This window comes from Excalfactoria chinensis, chromosome 13, assembly GCF_039878825.1.
Source record: "Excalfactoria chinensis isolate bCotChi1 chromosome 13, bCotChi1.hap2, whole genome shotgun sequence".
Taxonomy (NCBI): domain Eukaryota; kingdom Metazoa; phylum Chordata; class Aves; order Galliformes; family Phasianidae; genus Excalfactoria; species Excalfactoria chinensis.
In genome coordinates, this window is record NC_092837.1 from 12,563,249 (window position 1) to 12,581,019 (window position 17,771).

Consider the following 17,771-nt stretch of genomic DNA (forward strand, 5'->3'; position numbering starts at 1 on the left):
GCCACAAGTTTCAGCAAGGCTCTGGAGGAAACTGTAACACCATCGTTCTCTCAACAACACACAACGTTACCAAAAGCCTCAGGGTCTGGGAGCTGCCCCTCCTCTCAGAAGTCACCAGCAAACAAACACGAAACTCCACAAAACCACACCTTTGAGACTGTCCAAAACACAGCCCTGGTCCTGTTTGCAGAGACCCGCGTGGCCCCATAAGGACTGCAAAAGCATCGATCACACGCATTCCACACCACGCTGCTTACCAAGAAACCACGTTATTTTTGGTAACGTCACATGAACAAACAGAACTTAATCAGAAATAGTAGATCAGAGAACAAATACAAGCGAAACGAAAAGAGCCATTGCTGCCAAATGCTGGGATAAATGCTCCCAAGAGCCAGTGCTCAGCCCACAGGGACACACACATGGCTGTCACCTGGCCCTGCGGCACAGCAGCCATCAGCACACCACAAACAGGGCATGCTGTGCTATCGCAGCCTCATAGCCAAAGGCATTCAGAGACCCAACTTGTGACAGAGCCTAAGACAGCACCCAAAGCACAGAAACATCCATGCCCACCACACTTGAATCCCTTTGCAAATAAGTTTAGCTATGCTCAAAACACGGAGGCAATTCTAAACGACAGAAGGAATCACTCCAAACACAGGGGTCCAGCAGGCTTCGCAGCCTGGTGAGCTCCAGTTCTGCACCTTCTAGGAAACAACATCACCCCAGCAGCACAAGTCTCAGCAGTGAGGGTTCTGTGAAAGAGCACAGGACAGCAATAGGCAGAGCCTGTTCTCCCAGCTGTACATGCACCGAGGACAGGCACAAGACAGAACCAAATGGGATTCACTTCAACTGGGAAGGCGTCAGCTGCCCAAGGAAATGGATGCTCCCTGCTCACACTACTGCTGTGCCTGTTCCGTCTCAGGGATCCAATGCTATCACCACAAACCAACAACCTGCAGCAGAGGATTCCTTCAGAATCGTTCACAGAACATCACAGGTCCCTTTACCTCCAGACAGAAATGGCCCCTCGGAAGCCTGCCAATAAATGGACAGCTACAGTAACCCACACACGGGGACAGACACTTTGTAACAGAAGCTCAACACCGTGGCTACAGAATGCAACAGAACCCTTCACCATATTCGGGATTAATCGCAGGTTTAGAGACCACTTGGCTGACCCCTTCGTTTTTGAAGCACCCTGAACATGCTGCACAACATACGGCTCTGCTGAACCAAACCCCCAGCAGCCTCACACCCCACGTGCATGGGCTCCTGCACATGAATGCATGGCACAAGGCTGCACGCTGTGCAACACACACACACAGCAATACTTCAGCTTCAAGCACTGTGTACCACGAACAAAGCAGCACCAACAAACTTCGTGGGCAGCGATTAAAAAAACAACGAAGTGGCAAAGCAAAAGGTAACTGGTACAACACGTTTATAAAAAAGCAAAACTCCAACGTGGGAATTGCACCAGGAGCAAACCTGCCTCTCCAACACTGCAGCACTGCAGCTCTGGTAGCAGCGCACAGCCCAGGGACAGCCTTGAGCCCCAGCGCCCACCCGGCTGCAAAACACCACCGCGGGACAACCTGCAAGGCCAGGAAAGGACTGAAGGCAGGCTCGCATCAGGCTGATAACAGAAAAATGTACGAAGCGTCCATCCATTGCAGTGTAAATGGCCACGATCCAGCAGTACCAAGGAGGAGCCATCAGCTGCCCGCAGTCACCCCATTGTCACTTCGGGAGCAGAACAATGGCCCAACAACAGTTGCTGTCATTTGTCTCAAACCCCGGGGCTTGGCTTTGAGTCTCAGCAAACCTTCACCAAGATTAAGGCGTCTGTTAAGATAACTTTGGAATATGTGCATCCCTCTTAACACCTGAATGCTACCGGGGCCGGCCGTGCCAAGCGCTATTAACAGCCCCCTGCAACACAATGCCTGCCCGCCCACCCGGTATGCGTCCCACAAAGACCATCCCTTCTGCGGGAAGCACCTTTGGCACTTGAGAAATCGACCTTTTCAGAGTTCCTAACGACCCAGCGAATCCTGAAAGCTTGCAGTGGTCCGACAGGTTGCTGTTTGTATGCCGTCCTGCTGGCAAAGCTGAAGGGGCTGTGAGTTTGGAAACAGCGGTTCTGACCAAGACCTGCTGCATAGCAAAGGAGGCCGTGGGGAAACGGGGTTATGGGAGCAGCCCAGCTATGACAAGCTGCCCTAAAAAAGCGGCGTGGAGCTCTCTTGGGTTTGTTTGGGTAGTTGTAGCAGGCTCTAAGAGAAAGTTGACTTGACTCACCCAAATCCAAAGGGGACAGGAATTAAATGCTTGTATGAATCAAGCATCTGAGAGCAAGCCTGGTTATTCCTATAGCTAATGTGCCACGTTCAGCAATAGAAAAAATGTCAACTCTATCTCAGTGGTAACCTGGCACAAGCAAAAAAAGCTCTCCCACCCCACAAAAGAGCTGAGCTCAAATGAATGACCTCCCTGACAACCTGTTCTTACCAGAGGGAAGAAGAAGCAGTAGGATCTCAAGTTGCCAACAACAACAACAACAGTTTGTAACAATTCTGTGAGGTTAATGGCACAGCAGGGTGTGCAGGGCAGCTTGACTAAAAGTCAGCCCTTCGTTCCATGCCCAAATAACCGGCTCCATCACAAAGCATTCTCATCATTCGGCTGCAGTTCACACAGCAAAGCCACCGACAGTAAATGCAAAGCGTTGTGCAAGTACCTCTGCTTGCTTCTGTTTACAACGTGAGACCCTCCCACAACCGCATCACTGAGCACATGTCTGAGATCCCCGTTCTGCTCTACAAAGCTACGCACCGACCTCAGCCTGACAGCAGCCTCTGCCTCACAGCACCGGGTCTGAGCTCTGCACAGAACACCGCTGCTCCCAAAGGCGCCCTGCAGTGCCCCAAAGCAACTCCCAGAGCAGAAACACAACAGGTTCCCCAATGAATGAGGGCGAGAGCGAGCGTATCCCCACAAATACTGCAGTAGCATCTGTCTGGCAGCAGCAGCAGCCACGCTGAAATGAGAAAGAGCGAAACATGTTGCAGGGTAAGTGCTGTCACACGGCTCACATTCCACACCTTGCATCAAATCATACCTCAAACCCAGAGTGAAGCAAGCTGAAATCTACAAAATCGCATTTAAAAACAAAGCACTCGAGGAAAACACTTTACATCTCTATGAACGGCTGCATAACGGATGTATGTGCCTATAAATAACTCCGGGAGTTCAACTGAGGAATGCTGAAAACCATCCCAAAGTTTCACTCGCATTCAAAAATGAGCTCTGGATACGTCACATGCACCCAACCGCTGTCAGAACTCGGAGCTGCAGCACTTCTGCTCGTTCAGCACGTCTGAAAAGAACCCGATGGAATGCGAGCAACGTTTAGAAAGAGATGAAAAGAGTAAATGAGGGGTGATCGGGTGAGGTGGGGAAACGTGGGGGGACAGCCCTGAGGGTCGGGACCTCACACCCAACCAAAGAGCTCTGACACCCAGGTGCTGAGAGATGAGAGAGGTCCCCTCCTGTCCGCACCACCTGCCCGATGATAAGCTGAGAGTGGAACGAAAAAAACAAAAAAAAAAAACAAGGAAAAACACAAACAAACCAGCAAAACTACTTCAGCAGCTGCCACGGCAGTGATGGCCACGGGAGGAAAAATAATAATAATCGAATGAGTGCGGTGAGAAACTCCGTGCGACAAAGGCACGGCCTGCACAACGGGTGACAGCTGCGTCTGCACCGCGCACGTGAAGGCGGCCGGGCGGCCGGGGCCGCGGCCCGGCACAGCGGCTCCCAACGGCGGCAGCGCTGGTGTCAAATCTGTCCCCTCGGCAAGATGGCTGCCAGCAGGCCGCCGCGATGTCAGCTGCCAGCCGCGGCCCGGCCGGGCCCGCAAGATGGAGCCGCGCCGCTCCCCCCTCCCGGTGCCGCCGGCCGTCTCCCCCCCCCACCTCTCCCCGCCCCGGCGCCGCTTACGAGCTGCAGCGCGGCCGCGGCGCTGCCGGAGGGCTCCGCGTTCTCTCCGGGGCCGCCGTCCGACCCTGGCAGCTCCGCCAGCTGCAGGCGGGGCGGCTCCGGGCTGCCGGCCCCGCGGCTCTGCTCGGGCTCCTCGTCGTCGTCCTCGTCGTCCTCGTCGTCGTCGTCCTCCTCCTCCTCCGGCGTCTCGTTGCCCTCCTCTTCCTCCTCCTCCTCTTCGTCCTCCTCCTCGTCCCCTCCGTCCCGCAGCAGCAGCGGGAAGCCCAGCGCGGCGGGCTCAGGCCCGGCTCCGCCTGGCGGCTCCTGCGGCGCGGGGGCGCGGGGGGGCGGCGAGCCGGGGTCGGGCAGGGCCTCGGCGCCGTCGGCGGGGCCGCCGAGGTACTCGGCGCTGATCATGGAGGCCAGGTCCTGCAGCCGGCGCAGCGGGATGTAGCAGGAGGACGGGTCCTGCCCGTAGCCGGGCTTGGCGGCCGCCAGCTGCATGGAGGGCGGCTCGGGACCGCGGGGCTCGCCGAACGGACCGCCCTTGTGCTCGGCGGCCGGCAGCGAGGTGCCGAACGGGACGAGGCAGCTGCGGCGGCTCACTTCGCAGGCCTGCTCCATGCCGGGCGGCGGGCATCCACCTGCGGGCAACAGCACAATGGGGTCAGCCCGGCCGCCCGCGACAAAATGGCAGCCGCGCCCCGGGGCCCGCTCCGCTCCGCGGCCCCGCGCGGGCGAAGAGGGAGGGAGGGCGAGAGGGAGGGAGGGAGGAATGGAGGCGGCCGCCGCGCCGCTAGGCCCCGGGCCGCGGCCCCCCTCCGCCCGGCCTCGGCTCCCCTCCTCGGCTCCCGCCGCTGCTCGCGCCGCCCGCTTCGGCGAGAAGGCGGCGCACCGCCGGGCAGCGCTCACCTGCGGCCGCCGCGGCCGGCTCGCCGCCGCCTGCCCCCGCTGCGGCCCGAGAAGGAGACGCGCCGACCCGGCCCGGCCAGGCCCCGCCAGCGCTCCTCCGCCGCCTCCCTCCTCCCTCCCCCGCATGCGCGCGCCCGACGCCGCCGCCATCCCGCCGGGCGCGCGCGCCCCGCGCCTGCGCGCGCGCCCCCGCGCCCGCTCTTGGGGTTCGGCGGCGGCCAATCAGCGCGTGCTCGCGCGCCCCCCCCCCCTCGCCTCACCCCCCCCCCCACGCACACCCCGCGGCGGGCGCCCCCCTTCTCCCCCCCACCCCCACCGCGGTACCGACCCGCTCGCTGCTGCCCCCCCCCGGAGCGGCCCGGCCCCGCTCCGCTCCCACCTGCGGCCCGGCCCGGCCCGACCCGTGCACATGGCGGCCCGCGGGCCCCGCACCCTCAGCGGCGGCCCAGTCCCCGCGAGCACGGCTCGAGCCGCGCCTCACCTGCGGGCCCCGCAACCCCAGACACCGCGCGGGGCCTACGTGCGGCTGTCGGGCCCGCGGGCGCCAACAAAATGGAGGCGTTCGGACCCCGCGGGCGCCGAGCCCGGCCCGGCCCCGCGCGCTGCCCCGGCCATTGTCCGCCGCCCGCTCCGCTCCGTCCCCCCGTTCCCCGCCGCTCTCCCGCACGCCGCCGGGCACGGCCTCTCCCGCGGGGAAGCGGCGGCCGTGTCCTCGTCGGGCCCCGCCGCGCCGCGTCTCCCACCCGCCCCGCCGCCGGACCCGGGCCGCCCCTCCCCGCACACCGGCGGCGTCCCCCGGGCGCTGGTGGCGGCGGCTCCGTCGCTCCCTCCAGCTGAGGCCGGGGGCTCCGCCACGAGCCGCGCGGGTCCGGGCTCCGCGCCACGGCTCGGCTCGTTACGACGCGGGGCGGGGGGCAGCGGCCGGGGGCAGCGCGGGGCCGTGGCTCACACCGGGGCGGTGCTGCCCGGGCCGCGTGCCGCCGCGGGGCTCGGCGCGGTGCGGCGCTGCTCGCCCCCCCCCCCCCGCCGCCGCCCTTTGTTTCCCGGCCGGGCAGGGGCCGCGGAGCCGCTCGGCGCTGCGCTTCCTCCCCGGGGCCGCGGGGCTCCGCTACGGCCGGGCGTCCCGACCGCCGGCGGTGACCGCAGGTGGGCACGGCGGGGAAGGGCGGCGGGACGCGGACCGGCACCGCCCCGCGCCCCGCTGTCCGGCGGCACCGCCCTGCGGCCCGACGGGACCACCTCGGCCTGCTCGGAGGCGCCCCGCCGCCGTCCCCGAGTCGACGTGCCACCGCCGTGACACGGCGCGGAGCTCGGCGGCCCCGTAGGAACGCGGCCCCATCGGAACGCGGCCCCGCGCCCTTGCCGCTCGAGGCCCCGGGAGCTCCTTTCCCTCCTTCCTCCCGCAGCCACGTGCCCCGCGCCGCGCCGCCACACTCCCGTAATAAAGGCGGCGGTTTTGCTGTAGCACCCCCCGGGGGCGGGCAGGGCTCCGCACGGCGGCACGGAGCGGCTTTGCGCCTCGCGGCCACCCCGGGGCTGCGCAGTGCGGGATGGGCCCCGCACCGGGGTGGGCCCCCGCCTCGTTCCCCCTCGTTGTGCCCGGGGAGGCGGCGTGCCGCGGGCAGGGCCTGATGCCGGAGCCGGGTGCCGAGCGCCCCGAGCCCCGTCCTGCCGCCCCGCACGGCGCTGTTCCCCGCCCGACCCGCGGTTGTGGGGCCGCCGCCGTCCCCGCAGACGCTCTTCCGGCCGCCGCGCTCCCGCTCGGCAGCACGGCACGGAGCCATGGCCGCCTTTGTGCGCGCACCGCGGGCTCTTTGCTACGGCCCTTCCCCGTGGGCCGCCGCCCGCCGTGTCCGCTCGCCTTCCGGGCGGCCCTCGGGCTGTACCGCACTCACGGCGCCGCGGGGTGGGCCGAGGGCCGGGGGGGGGAAGAACGCGGCCCCGGAGCGGAGCGAGGCACAAAGGGTTCTGGGAACGCGGGGTTGGCGAGCGCGGGCGAAAGGGTTAAGGCTGGCGGGCAGGGGGAGGGCTGGTCGGGCCTGGAGGAAGGAAGCAGAGGAGGAGAGGAGCGGGGAGCATCCTGCCCGCACGGCCGGCGGGGGCCCCTGCCCCGGGGAGCGCGCGGCTCGCCAGGCCCCGGGCCGTGGGGACGGGCTCCGCTCTGCGCCGGTGGCGCCGTGCCCACGGCCACGCACCGCAGGCGGGCACGGCTGCGCCATCCGCTGCGGAGTCCCGCGGGGGTCCCTCTCGGCACGGTGCCACCCTCTGCCGTATCCGCGGCCCCAGAACGTCGGTCCCGGGACGCGCGGGGGCACGGGGAGCTGGGGGAGCCGGGCCCACGGAGCCGGGCGGCAGCACGGCGTGCCGGGACGGGACCGCTGCGGAGGGCAGCGCTGAGCGGCGCCGGGCTGCGGCGCGGTGCCGGAGAAACGGGCTCGGCGCCCCGCTCCCTGCCCGCCGTGCTGGCAGCCCCGTCCGTAGGGCCGGCGATGGCTGCGGTGCCCCGCACCGCCTTCGTTCCGTTTTTCCCCGCGGATCTGTCCCTGGAGTCGGGGAGGAGCGGGGCAGCGCCCGACCGTTCCGCCGCCGCTCTGCGCGGAGCTGCCGCCGCCGGCCGGGAGATGGGGCTCGCGGCCCGCCCTGCCCGCACGGCCCCGCAGCGCCGCGGCCCGGGGCTGCCGGCGGGGTGCGGGTGTGCGCCGTGCGGGGGGAGCGTGTTTCCGTGCAGGGGGGCCTCGCGTGCGCCAACGGTGTGAGTACGCAGGGATCTGCGAGCCGTACTGCGAGCGTGCACGCGTGTGTCCACGGGAGGGGGCAAGCGTGGGGCTTTCTGTACGGCCAAGCAGCGCGGCCGTGCAGGTTCGGTTGCAGGCAGATGTCCGGGAATGCAGCTGTCTCGCTTTCCTCAGCCCTGCGCCCGGGAAGCAGCGTGGGATGCCATCACGCGTGAGACTCCGCGGTGCCCTTTCGTTGCCTGGGGCCGCCGGTATCCACGGTGGAGGAGGGGGGGGCGGTGGGCCGAGGGCGGGAGCCCGGCGCCTCGCAGCCCCCAGCCGCACCCGGCAAGCAGCCAGCCCCGGGGCAGAGGTGTTCTGCATCCCACCGAAGCCAGATGCTGCCGGGAGATAAGATCCCAGAGCCTTTGTCTTGGGGAGAAAAGCCCAAAGCATCCTCCTTCCCAACAACAGAGGGTCGTTAAGCGAAGGCATCGCCGGCAATGGGCTGGCATCAGGAAGCGGCTCGCTGCCCCCGGCGCTCAGCATCACCCCCGGGACTCGGGGCTCCCCGTGGGCAGCGGAGCGGCGGTGAAGCAGCTCCCACGTCCCGCGTGAAGCAGAGCCGGCCCCGCAGAGCGGCACCTCCCGGGGCTCGGTGCCAGGGCCCGGAGCTGGGGGAGGGCGTGTGGGAACGGTGCCTCAGGAAACCAGCGGGATTTACTGGGCTACACGCTAAATCCCCCTCACAAAAGGGGCCTGTTCGTGGGGACAGGATGCCGGTGGCTCAGCCACACTTGTTTGGCCAGCAGAGCCTGGCGGATTAAGGACAATTGGTTCAGCCCTGACAGAAAACACCAGGAATGTTCAACAATAAAACCATCCTCCAGTTGGTGTGAGGCTGCAGGCTCCGGCAGCCTCCCCTGCCCCATGTCCCGTACTGCCGTCCAGCTCCCCTGCCCCAGGATGGAGGGGACGCACGGATGTGCAGGGCAGCAATAGCCCCCAGGAAGCGGATGGGGCACAGTGCTGGGCACTGCTGGGACCCCAGGAGCAGTGGTGAGTTTTAAGGATGATCTCCCCAGCCTGTGAGCACACAGAGCAGGGGACACGGCACAGCCCCATCCCCAAGCACAGTCCAGGAATGGCTCTCCTGTGGCTCAGGGGGCCAGGACTGTACAGCCCCCCTCTGCCTGGGCAGTTTGCCCTCCGGCATGTGAATGCCCCATTCAGGGCTGTGCTAAATGCATTGGTTCTGGCACATTAGTGGACAGCTGGGATCCTTCCTCGGGGCAGGGAGGCTGTAGGGCCAGGGCAGGTTTCACACCTGCTGGTGGTCTGGGGGCCCTGGGGGGGAGGTATGCCCAGGGGAGAGAGGGAGCAGGGCCCCATGGCCAGGAACTGGGAGAGGGGAAGCAGGGCTGGGCTCCCCCTTAAGTGGAGAGGGGGCCCTCAGACAGCTCTGAAAACACACACAATGCCAACACAAGTGCACGGGTGAGACTAAGGGGCCTTGTTCCACCTACCCTGAGCCCCAGCACATTGCTCCCCAGAGCCAGCTCCCCTTTGTGCTGGGGGCTGCTCCCCTCTGCTGGAGCTGCCCCCGCAGCTGGGAGCTGGAGAAGGAAACAAGATCCTGGGGCTAACGGCCCGGCAAAACCCAGCCCTCACTGGAGCACAGGAGACGGGGTGAAACCCTAGATCCAAACAGCTGCAGCCCCTGCCTGCCCACACTCCCTGCAGAGCCGAGCTGGGTGCAGCAGGGCAAAGTGGGCACCAAGAGCAGGGCCTGCAGCTCCCCAATCCTGCTCCCAGGGGCTCCGGGGTTAGGAGAAGGCATCGCAGAACCCATAACTCACTTTTATCGGGTGTCCTGGGGAAGGCCGAAGTGGGGAGGGGGGGGGAACCCACTGTGCGGGGCCCAGGGCTCTTTCCCAGCCTGGGAGCCAGCAGCAGTTGGTGGATCAGTTTCAGGGTGATGGTGGTAGCGGAGTTCACGGTGGCTTAGCACAACAGCAGCTAATGGGGAACAGATGCAACAGTACTTTGTGCTGGAGTGGGGCTGGAGGCACAGGACCCCACTTCCTGCACCTGCGCCATTGCCCCCCCCCCAACCCCCCCTGGCAGCGCTTGCCTTCCTCTCTCACCCCTGGGAGGGAGCAGCCCAGAAACTGCACCAAGATCTATTAAAAAAAAAATAATAATAATTTATCAGCTCGATATTTCATGTACATAAATATTCATCTCTATGGCTATGTACAGAGGCAGGCAGCGGGGCTCCCCCCCAGGAGCCACTTCCATTGAAGCACTGGACAACAGCTGACTCTCCAGGTAATGCCAGGGGCCCAACCCAGGCTGCAGGCTCCAAGCAGAACTGTTGAGGAGCCCGGTCCCCAACAAGTAAAGACCCTTATGCCCAGAGAAGTGGGGGATCAGCCCTGTGAGGATATCTGCTGGCATCGCCCGGCCCTGCCGCCCCTAAGTCCTGCCACTGGGGCAGGCAAAGAGGCAGGGAGCGAGCGGCATTGGGTCATGGGTGAAGACAGAGTCGTCGGAGGAGCAGGTGCTGGTGGTGTCCTCACAGGAAGGCGAGTACTGCTCAAAGGGCATGGAGAGGTCCAGGTACTGCAGAGGACACAGCGCTGTCACTGCCTGCCCTGTGCCCCTGCAGGGGCCATCCCCTCCTCCGCTTACCTCCTCCGAGATGGCTGCCAGGATCTTGTCCAGCCCCTCCACCAGCTGCTTGAAGGTGGGCCGCTGCGAGGGGACGGCGTGCCAGCACTCCCGCATCAGCATGTACCTGGGGGTGAGGGCACGTTATGGGGGTGCTGCTGCCCCCTCCCTCGCCCACCCCTCGGTGCTGGTACTCACAGCTCATGGGTGCAGTTGGACGGGCAGTCCATGCGGTGCCCTTCCTTCAGCAGCTTGAAGAGCTCCTCCACGGGGATGCCAGGGTATGGGGAGCCGCCCAGAGTGAAGATCTCCCACATCAGGATCCCAAAGGACCACCTGCCATTGTCCATGGCAAGGAACTGTGTGACTATCCCAGCCTCCTCCCACAGCAGGCAGGGTGCTGTTCCCCCCACCCCTCCCACCCTGCCGTACCCTGGGAGCAAGGAATGAGAGCTCTGGCCAGCACCAGAGCAGAGCTTCACCCCATGGAGCACCCCTACCCTATAGCTGAGGACCCCACAGTGCTACCTCGCCCCAAAACCATGGGAGCCCTTGTCCCCCAGCACTCACACATCACTCTGGTGGGTGTAGACACGGTCGAACAAGGCCTCAGGCGCCATCCACTTGACAGGCAAGCGGCCCTACAGGAACAAACCTCAGCTCAGCCAGGGTTATGGATTTCCATCCCATACCCAGCCCCGCACCTGGCCTCACACTCACGTTGCTGGTTTTCTTGTAGTAATCAATGTCGTGGACATCCCTGGCCAAGCCAAAATCAGCAATTTTCATTACATTTTCTGCCGTGACCAGGACGTTGCGCGCAGCCAGGTCACGGTGGATGCACTGCCAGGGGGAAAACATCACCTCAGGTGTGAGATGGCAGCTCCCACCCCAGGCCCCCAGCACCGCAACCCCCAGGAGATGCCCAGGCCTCATGCCCTGCACTGTGGCACTCGGACCACCATCCCTACCCGCCTGGACTCCAGGTACTCCATGCCGCGGGCCACCTGGTAGACGCAGGACACCAGGTCCTTGAAGCAGAGCTGCTCCTCGTGCAGCTCCGTGATGTCGAAGGTGTAGTCAGGTGTGGGGGGCCGCCGGGCCCGCAGGTACTCACGCAGGTTGCCCTTGGCAGCAAACTCCACTATCACATAGAGGGGCCCTAGGGATGGCACGCAGCACTCAGCCCTGCCCCATCCACCCCAGCACCCTCCCTGCTCCCGAGCCCCTCACCGTCCTGCGTGCACACTCCTAGCAGGTTGATGATGTTCTTGTGCTTGTCCATCAGCTTCATCATCTCCATCTCGGAGATGAGGTCAGCCAGGTCCTTGTCGGTGGCATTGTCTGGCGACAGAGGGCTGTGTCACTGCTTGCTGGGGTGGCACCGATGCAGCAGCCATGCCCAGGATGCCACAGCACGACTGATACCTTTGAGCATTTTGACAGCCACGGTGACAGCTCGGTCCGGCCACTGCCTGTCGATGCCGTACGCCTCCGCCCGCACCACCTGCCCAAAGCAGCCCTCGCCCAGGGGCTTCCCCAGCACCAGCCTGCCAGGAGAGGCAGAGCTGTGAGCGCCCTGTGGGGCTGACCCCGATCCAAGCCCATGGGGCACAGTGCCCCAACACTGGCACTGCCGGCCTCAGCCCTCTCCAGCTCCTTACTTCTCTCGGGGGAATTCCCACTTGGAATCCAGGGGCAGGTCCATCTCCACGACACCCGCCAGCATGGGGGCACAGCTGGAGGAGAGGCGGGTGACACGCATCAGCGACGTGCTGGACTTTCCTGATGAGCTGGAGTCCAGGGAGAACTGTGGGGACAGCACAGCAGCCCTCAGACACCCGGGACTCACAATGAGACCCGGTGCTGCTGAGAGCAATCGGGTGAGGGCAGCCCCAAGGACAAGGCAACAGGGACAGGTAGTAGCAGCAGGGCCAGTTGTCACCAAGGTGCCCCCAGCTCAGCCCTCACCTGTCGGATGAGTGGGAATTTGGAGAGCTTGTGCACCGCCATCGGCTCCAGGGGCTGCTTGCTCGACTGCGTCTGCATGCGGCACAGCACCACGATGATGAGGGCCATGGCCACAGCCAGCGAGCCCGACGTGTAGATGATGATGTCAGTGTACTTGGCCTCGGGGGTCTCAGCTTCATGCACCAGCTCTTCTTCTATAAGGAGAGCACACGTCAGTGTACACCACGGTCTCCGTGCTGCCTTCAACCCTAACCCTAACCCAGCCCTACCCGGGAGCACAGTGAGCCACGCTGACTGGTAGGAGAGGCCGATGGAGTTCCCTGCCAGGCAGGTGTACTCGCCTGCGTCCTCCATGGTGACATTGCGCAGGTACAGCACCTCCACCTCGGAGCTGTTGATATCTGCAGTCTGTGGGCAGAACGAGGGACCGTGAGCATCCCTGTGTGGGGACAAGTTTCGTGTGCCCCTGTCATCCCCCAGCTGCTACCTTGAGCACTTGCACGTAGGGCACCCCGTCAGGGCCATAGCTGCTGCCGTTCACCTCAATGTGCTTCAGCCACTGGATATGGGGCTGGGCGTCGCTGTACACCTTGCAGAAGAACTCCACGTCGCTGCCCACCAGGGCAGTGGTGTTGGCAGGCAGCCCCGCCTGCAGGATGGGCCGGTGCGGGGACCTCTCTGCACACAGGGCATAGGGGCAGCGTCACCCACAGTACCCAGGGGTGTCCCAACCCCACCTCCCTCATGTGCTGGGACACGAGGGCTGCTCAAGTAGAGCAGATGAGGATGGGCTCCTCTGCCTTCATCCCCTGCAGCCCATCCCCTCTCGCCAGCACAGTGGCAGCAGGGACCCCTCCCAGCACCGCCTGCGGACCCTCACCCAGCACATCCAGCAGGTAGCTGTAGCGGATGCTGCCAAACCTGTTCTCCACGAGACAAGTGTAGTTGCCACGGTCGGAGGGCACCACGCTCTCCATCACCAGGCTCCAGTGCTGGTGCCGGAGCTGCGATGGGGAGCAACGGGTTCAGGGGGTTGCAGGTGAGCCAGACACCAGGAGGGGAGGATGACATGGGGGGGGTGGGCAGGCCCTTACCCGTATGCCCCCGATGCGGTGCTCCCCCCGGAACTCGCGCCCATTCTTGAACCAGCGGATGCTGGGGCTGGGGCTGCCCGAGGCCGGGCAGCGGAACTTGACGGTGTTCCCCGCAGGGACAGCATACAGCTTCTTGTCCATGCGGTGAGGGTGAGTCCAGTATGGTGCTGGGGAGAGACGGGGGGCATCGTGGGATGTGGCTTACGGCCTCGGGTGGGGCTGCCCCCAATCGCTCCCCACATGGCAGCACTCACCTCTGTGCATATAGACCGGCTCCTCGCTGCGGTCTCCGTGGGGACCATCCCCATCACTGTCTTCATCGTCATCACCCGATGCCAGCGAGTCTGCAAGGGAAAGCGGGTCACGAGGGATGCCCCTGTCTTCAGGATGGGGAAAATCGGGCTGTGCTCCCCTCAGTGCTGCTCTGGGCCCTCACCCACTACAGAGATGGTGAAGTTGCACAGGACTTCCCCAGTGCCCCGCGCCCGACACACGTACAGCCCCGACTACAGCCCCGAGTCCTCGTAGGCGACCTCAGAGATCTCCAATACGCCCCGCTGGAGGCGGACGCGGGGCCCCGGGAGCAGCAGCCGCGACTCCTTGTACCAGACCACAGCGGCACCGCTGTGGCTGGCATTGCAATACAGCTTCAGAGCATTGCCCGGGTCCGACAGGAGGTGCTCCTCCTCCGACTCCAACAGCGGGCTCTCAAACAGCTCTGCAGCCCGGGAGAGCAGCGCTGAGACAGCGCGCCCGGACAGCAGGGTCCCACCACGCTTCTTCTCGGCGTGCACAGCGCGCACACACACACACACACAGCACACACACACACCACGGCACAGTGCCTGGCCGCCCCGTTCTGGCCAGAGACGCGTGCAAGGGCTGGACTCTGCCCCCGGGCGCTGGGACAAGGCTTCCCCCGCGACCGCCTGGCACTGCCGCGTTCCCGGCCAAGGCCACCCACGGCACAGTCCTTCCAGAGGGGTCTGCGCCCATTCTGCCGTACAGGGATGATCCCCTCCACACACACCACCTCCGGCTCCCCGCGGACTCGGCCCACGTTGGGAAAGCAGGTCCAAAGCAAATATTCAGCTCCGTACTAAACTCAGGAGCCGCTCGGAGCAAAACCACCGCTGGGACAAACCAAAGCGGCGGCGGCTCAGTCACGGTTTGGCCGCGCCGGGACCCGCAGCCCCCGCCCTGTCCGCGTGTTCCAGGCGCTGCCGCCGCGCCCCGAGCCTCGCAGCTGTCAGCACCGCGTGCGTCCCACCGCACCGCACAGCCCAGCAGCGCCGCACCGGCACCGCCCGCCGCACCGAGCCCGGCCCGCAGCCGGGCTGCCGACGCTCGAAGGCGAGAGAAGCGAGGCCGGGAAAAGCCAGCAACGGAGCCGCCTTCAGCCCCCCCCAGCCGTCCCGCCCGTACCTGGCTCCATCTCCCCGCGGTGGGAAGCGGCCGGGCCGGCCGCCAGCAGCAGCCCCGCCAGGACGAGCCAGAGCGGCAGCATCTTCCGGGCCTCCCGCGGGAAGCGGCACCGCGGCGAGGAGCTGCGGCGCCCCGCGGCCGTCGGGCAGAGCCGGCTGCGCGGAGCCCCGACGGCGCGGCTCCTCCGGCCCCGCACCGGCCTCGGCGGAGATGGCCCGGGCAAAGTCCTGCGGGGCCGGGCGGGCTCCGCTCAGCGCCGCGGCCCCATGGCGGCCCCGACTCTCGCCCCGCCGCGCTGTGCCGAGGGCGCGGGCACTTTGTAGGGCGGCGCTCGGGTTACGCGGCGCCGCGGGCGGCCTCGCCGGGGGCGGCCCCGGCCCCGCCCGCTGCCCGCCGCCCACCCCCCGTCCCCCGCCCCCGGGTCCCGGCCGTTCCGCGGCGCCGCCCACAGCCCGCAGCCCGGAGCCCCCGCCGCGCGTTGCTGGGCGCCGTTCCCGTGGCCGGGCGCGCGGGCTAATTGCCGCCGGTGCAATTAGCGCGGCGTTATCGCTGCCGGGGCCATCAAGTGGCCGTGACCCCCATTAAGAGTCCATAAGGCTGCGTCGTAAAACACCGCGGGGCTGCGAGGCGGGGCCGGCCCGGCCCTAATCCGAGCCATAAACACCTCTCCGCGGAGGGACCCCCGACACCGGGAGCAGTCCCGGCCGCGTCCCGTTTTCCCGGTCCGTGCGGGTACGAAGCCGGGAGCCGAGTCCCGGGGCTCCTCCCGGAGCCGCCTTGAGACGGAGCTGCGGTGTCGCGCCGTTCGGGGGCTGCCGCTGTCACCCCCGTCCCGCGGGGCCGTGACTTCGGGGCGCAGCAGTGCCGCATGCTGTGCACGGCCGCTCCCCTCCTGGGGTCCCGCTCCCCTGCCGGAGCCCCCACGGCCGCAGCCCCCGGCAGCTGTTCCGCACGGCGCATTCCTGCCGTCGCGTGAAGCGGACGAGAACATCAATTTCACGGAGCAGCAGCCGCCTCCGCAGAGCTTTGCAAAGTGCCGGAAGTGCAGAAAAACGCCGACTTTGGCTCCATCTGAACCAAAGCAAAAGAGAGGGGCACGGAGATGCCCGGCGAGGCAGAGGCGGCAGTCAGGCCCTGGGTGGTGGGAGCGGCAGATCCTCCGCGGCTGTCTGGGGAGGGATGAACAAAGCCCTGCAAGAGTGCTGGGAGCCTGGGATGGGCACTGAGACCCCCCCGTATCCCTGCCTGGTTCCTGCAGTGGGGATGGAGCCAGGTGGGCACATGGGAGCAGGGCAATGGGAGCCGTGCCTGCAGCTTGCCCTGTGCCAGGATGGGGCAGTGGGGGCTGCAGGGAGCTGCTCCCCTCCCAGCGATGGGGCCAGGGGGATCGGGCTGCCTTGCTTGATTTATAGCAGCAACTGAAGGCAAACAAAAAGCCCTTCAAGGCAGCACAGCCCACTGCCTGCTGCCCGCCTCTGGCAGCACCGCCACAGCACCGCCACGCCAGCAGCTCAACAAGGGGGGATTGTGCCAGCACCGGATCCCTGTGCCACAGCACAGCCCTGCCCTGACACCTTGCTTTGCCACGGCGCCACGAGGGGCATGCATCCCCATGGCCACTGAGCTGCCCAGAGAGGGGGTGCTCAGAAGTGAGCATGGGGTGGATGGGGCAGCAGGAGTTGCTCTGCCTTGTGCCCAAGGAGGGGCGATCCCCGCTGTTTGCCCGTGCCCAGCCAGACCCACAGCCCCGCTCAAGTGTAGGGCCCCGCGGCAGCAGCACGCATGAGGGGCTGGGCGCAGGAGCTCCATCCTCCCACCCCTGCCCCTTCCCCCAGGCAGTAAATCATCCCCACTCCCGTCATGAAAGGCCCATGTATGCGCTGCCGGCGCAGGGAGCCTGCCTGGTGCCAACAATATTGCTCTTGGAAGGCAGCCGGGGCTGCGGGAACACAGCCGCCCCTTGTGCCTGGCCCCAGCGCTCGCCGCCGGTCCTGCTGCGGTCGCACCTGCGGCCAGGGTGCACGGCCGGCGGCTCCTGGGGGGGCCGGAGCCCGGGGGGCTCTTTCCTCCTGGAAGTTTCTCTTGGCCACTCCTGAATGGCTGTTGTTAGGGGTGCAGGTCCCCAGCTCTCAGCACCCTGTATGTGCGTGGCGTCAGGATGCTGAGGCCAAGCGAGTGGGGCCACAAAAGCCATGTGAGAATATCCCCGCTGCCCTCAGCACGCGGCATCACCGCCCCAGCCACAGCCTGCAGCCTGCTGATCAGCCACACTGCTGGCTGCTTCTGCCTTGTGTGTGCATGGCTGCTGGGCACAAAGGAGCTGGCCGTGGGACACAGGTTCCAGCCCTGCAGCTCATCCTGCAGAGTGGGCTCATGGCAGGAGCTCAGTCCGTGCTGCCCCGGGGAGCAGAATGCTGAGCTCCTGCTGATCCTTATCTCCCACAGGGAGGGACCGATGAAGCAACCCAGCCAGGTTAAGGTTTAACCAGGCACCACTTGGCAAACATGATCCTGTTGTTCCCTCTGGGGAGGTGAGAATACAGGGCCTGGCACAGGGGCTGCTGTGTGAGGGATATGGAGCCCCAGCCAAGCCCCCATCAGCAGGCACTGTGCTCCTTCCAAGGCAAGCATGGAGCAGCATCTTGCAGCACAGCATGAGCGGTGAGATGCCCATCCCCATTGCAGCCCCTCTGGGGACATCCACGCTCAGGAACAGGCTGTACGGGTGCTGCCACCCAGGGTGCTGCACACCCCATGTGCTGAGCAAGCCATGCTGCAGGATACCCTGGGAGCAGCAGGGTGCTGCAAGGCAAGAGCTGGGCCACCCCTGTGTTCCTAAACCCTAATGGCAAGCAGGCACCCGGCCCTACATCTGCACCCGATTTACTTGCTGGAGACAGCGGGGCCACGAGGGAGGGCAGTGGTTAGGGCTGCAGATGGGGCTGCGCTCCTCCCCAGCCGAGGGGGTCCCAGCGCCGTGTTGGGGCCCAGC

At 65.6% G+C, this 17,771-nt stretch overlaps 2 protein-coding genes across 6 annotated transcripts in view; both read right to left on the reverse strand.

The window, feature by feature from the left end:
- The window catches only part of NSD1 (nuclear receptor binding SET domain protein 1), a 57,560-nt gene extending 50,764 nt beyond the window's left edge, over positions 1-6,796 (reverse strand). For 2 of the 5 annotated variants that reach the window (XM_072348222.1, XM_072348217.1), the window contains exons 1-2: positions 4,903-5,003; positions 4,012-4,634 (exon numbers count right to left, since the gene is read on the reverse strand). In XM_072348222.1, coding sequence (XP_072204323.1) covers positions 4,012-4,614 — 603 coding nt within the window. In that variant the 5' untranslated portion in view covers positions 4,615-4,634; positions 4,903-5,003. Of the gene's footprint in view, positions 1-4,011; positions 4,635-4,902; positions 5,004-5,383; positions 5,511-5,685; positions 5,705-6,706 lie in introns of those variants that run through there. The other 3 variants (XM_072348219.1, XM_072348220.1, XM_072348218.1) reach the window with 3 other exon arrangements.
- Positions 6,797-9,752: 2,956 nt separating this feature from the next.
- On the reverse strand, positions 9,753-15,073 carry FGFR4 (fibroblast growth factor receptor 4). The gene is made up of 16 exons (XM_072347979.1): positions 14,780-15,073; positions 13,609-13,698; positions 13,355-13,521; positions 13,141-13,264; positions 12,748-12,938; positions 12,530-12,668; positions 12,261-12,454; positions 11,954-12,099; positions 11,718-11,839; positions 11,523-11,633; positions 11,261-11,451; positions 11,010-11,132; positions 10,860-10,930; positions 10,488-10,625; positions 10,311-10,416; positions 9,753-10,241 (listed from the first exon to the last, which is right to left on the reverse strand). The coding sequence occupies exons 1-16, from the start codon at positions 14,859-14,861 to the stop codon at positions 10,095-10,097; spliced, it is 2,142 nt and encodes a 713-aa protein (XP_072204080.1). The 5' UTR covers positions 14,862-15,073; the 3' UTR covers positions 9,753-10,094.
- Between the last annotated feature and the right edge of the window lie 2,698 nt (positions 15,074-17,771).

Coding starts and splice junctions, on each gene's coding strand:
- FGFR4 (XM_072347979.1), bottom strand. CDS start 14,861: ATGCTGCCGCTCTGGCTCGTCCTGGCGGGGCTGCTGCTGGCGGCCGGC. Junction 12,455..12,529: donor GTGGCTCACTGTGCTCCCGG/GTAGGGCTGGGT, acceptor CTCTCCTTATAG/AAGAAGAGCTGGTGCATGAA. Junction 12,100..12,260: donor AATTCCCACTCATCCGACAG/GTGAGGGCTGAG, acceptor CTGTCCCCACAG/TTCTCCCTGGACTCCAGCTC.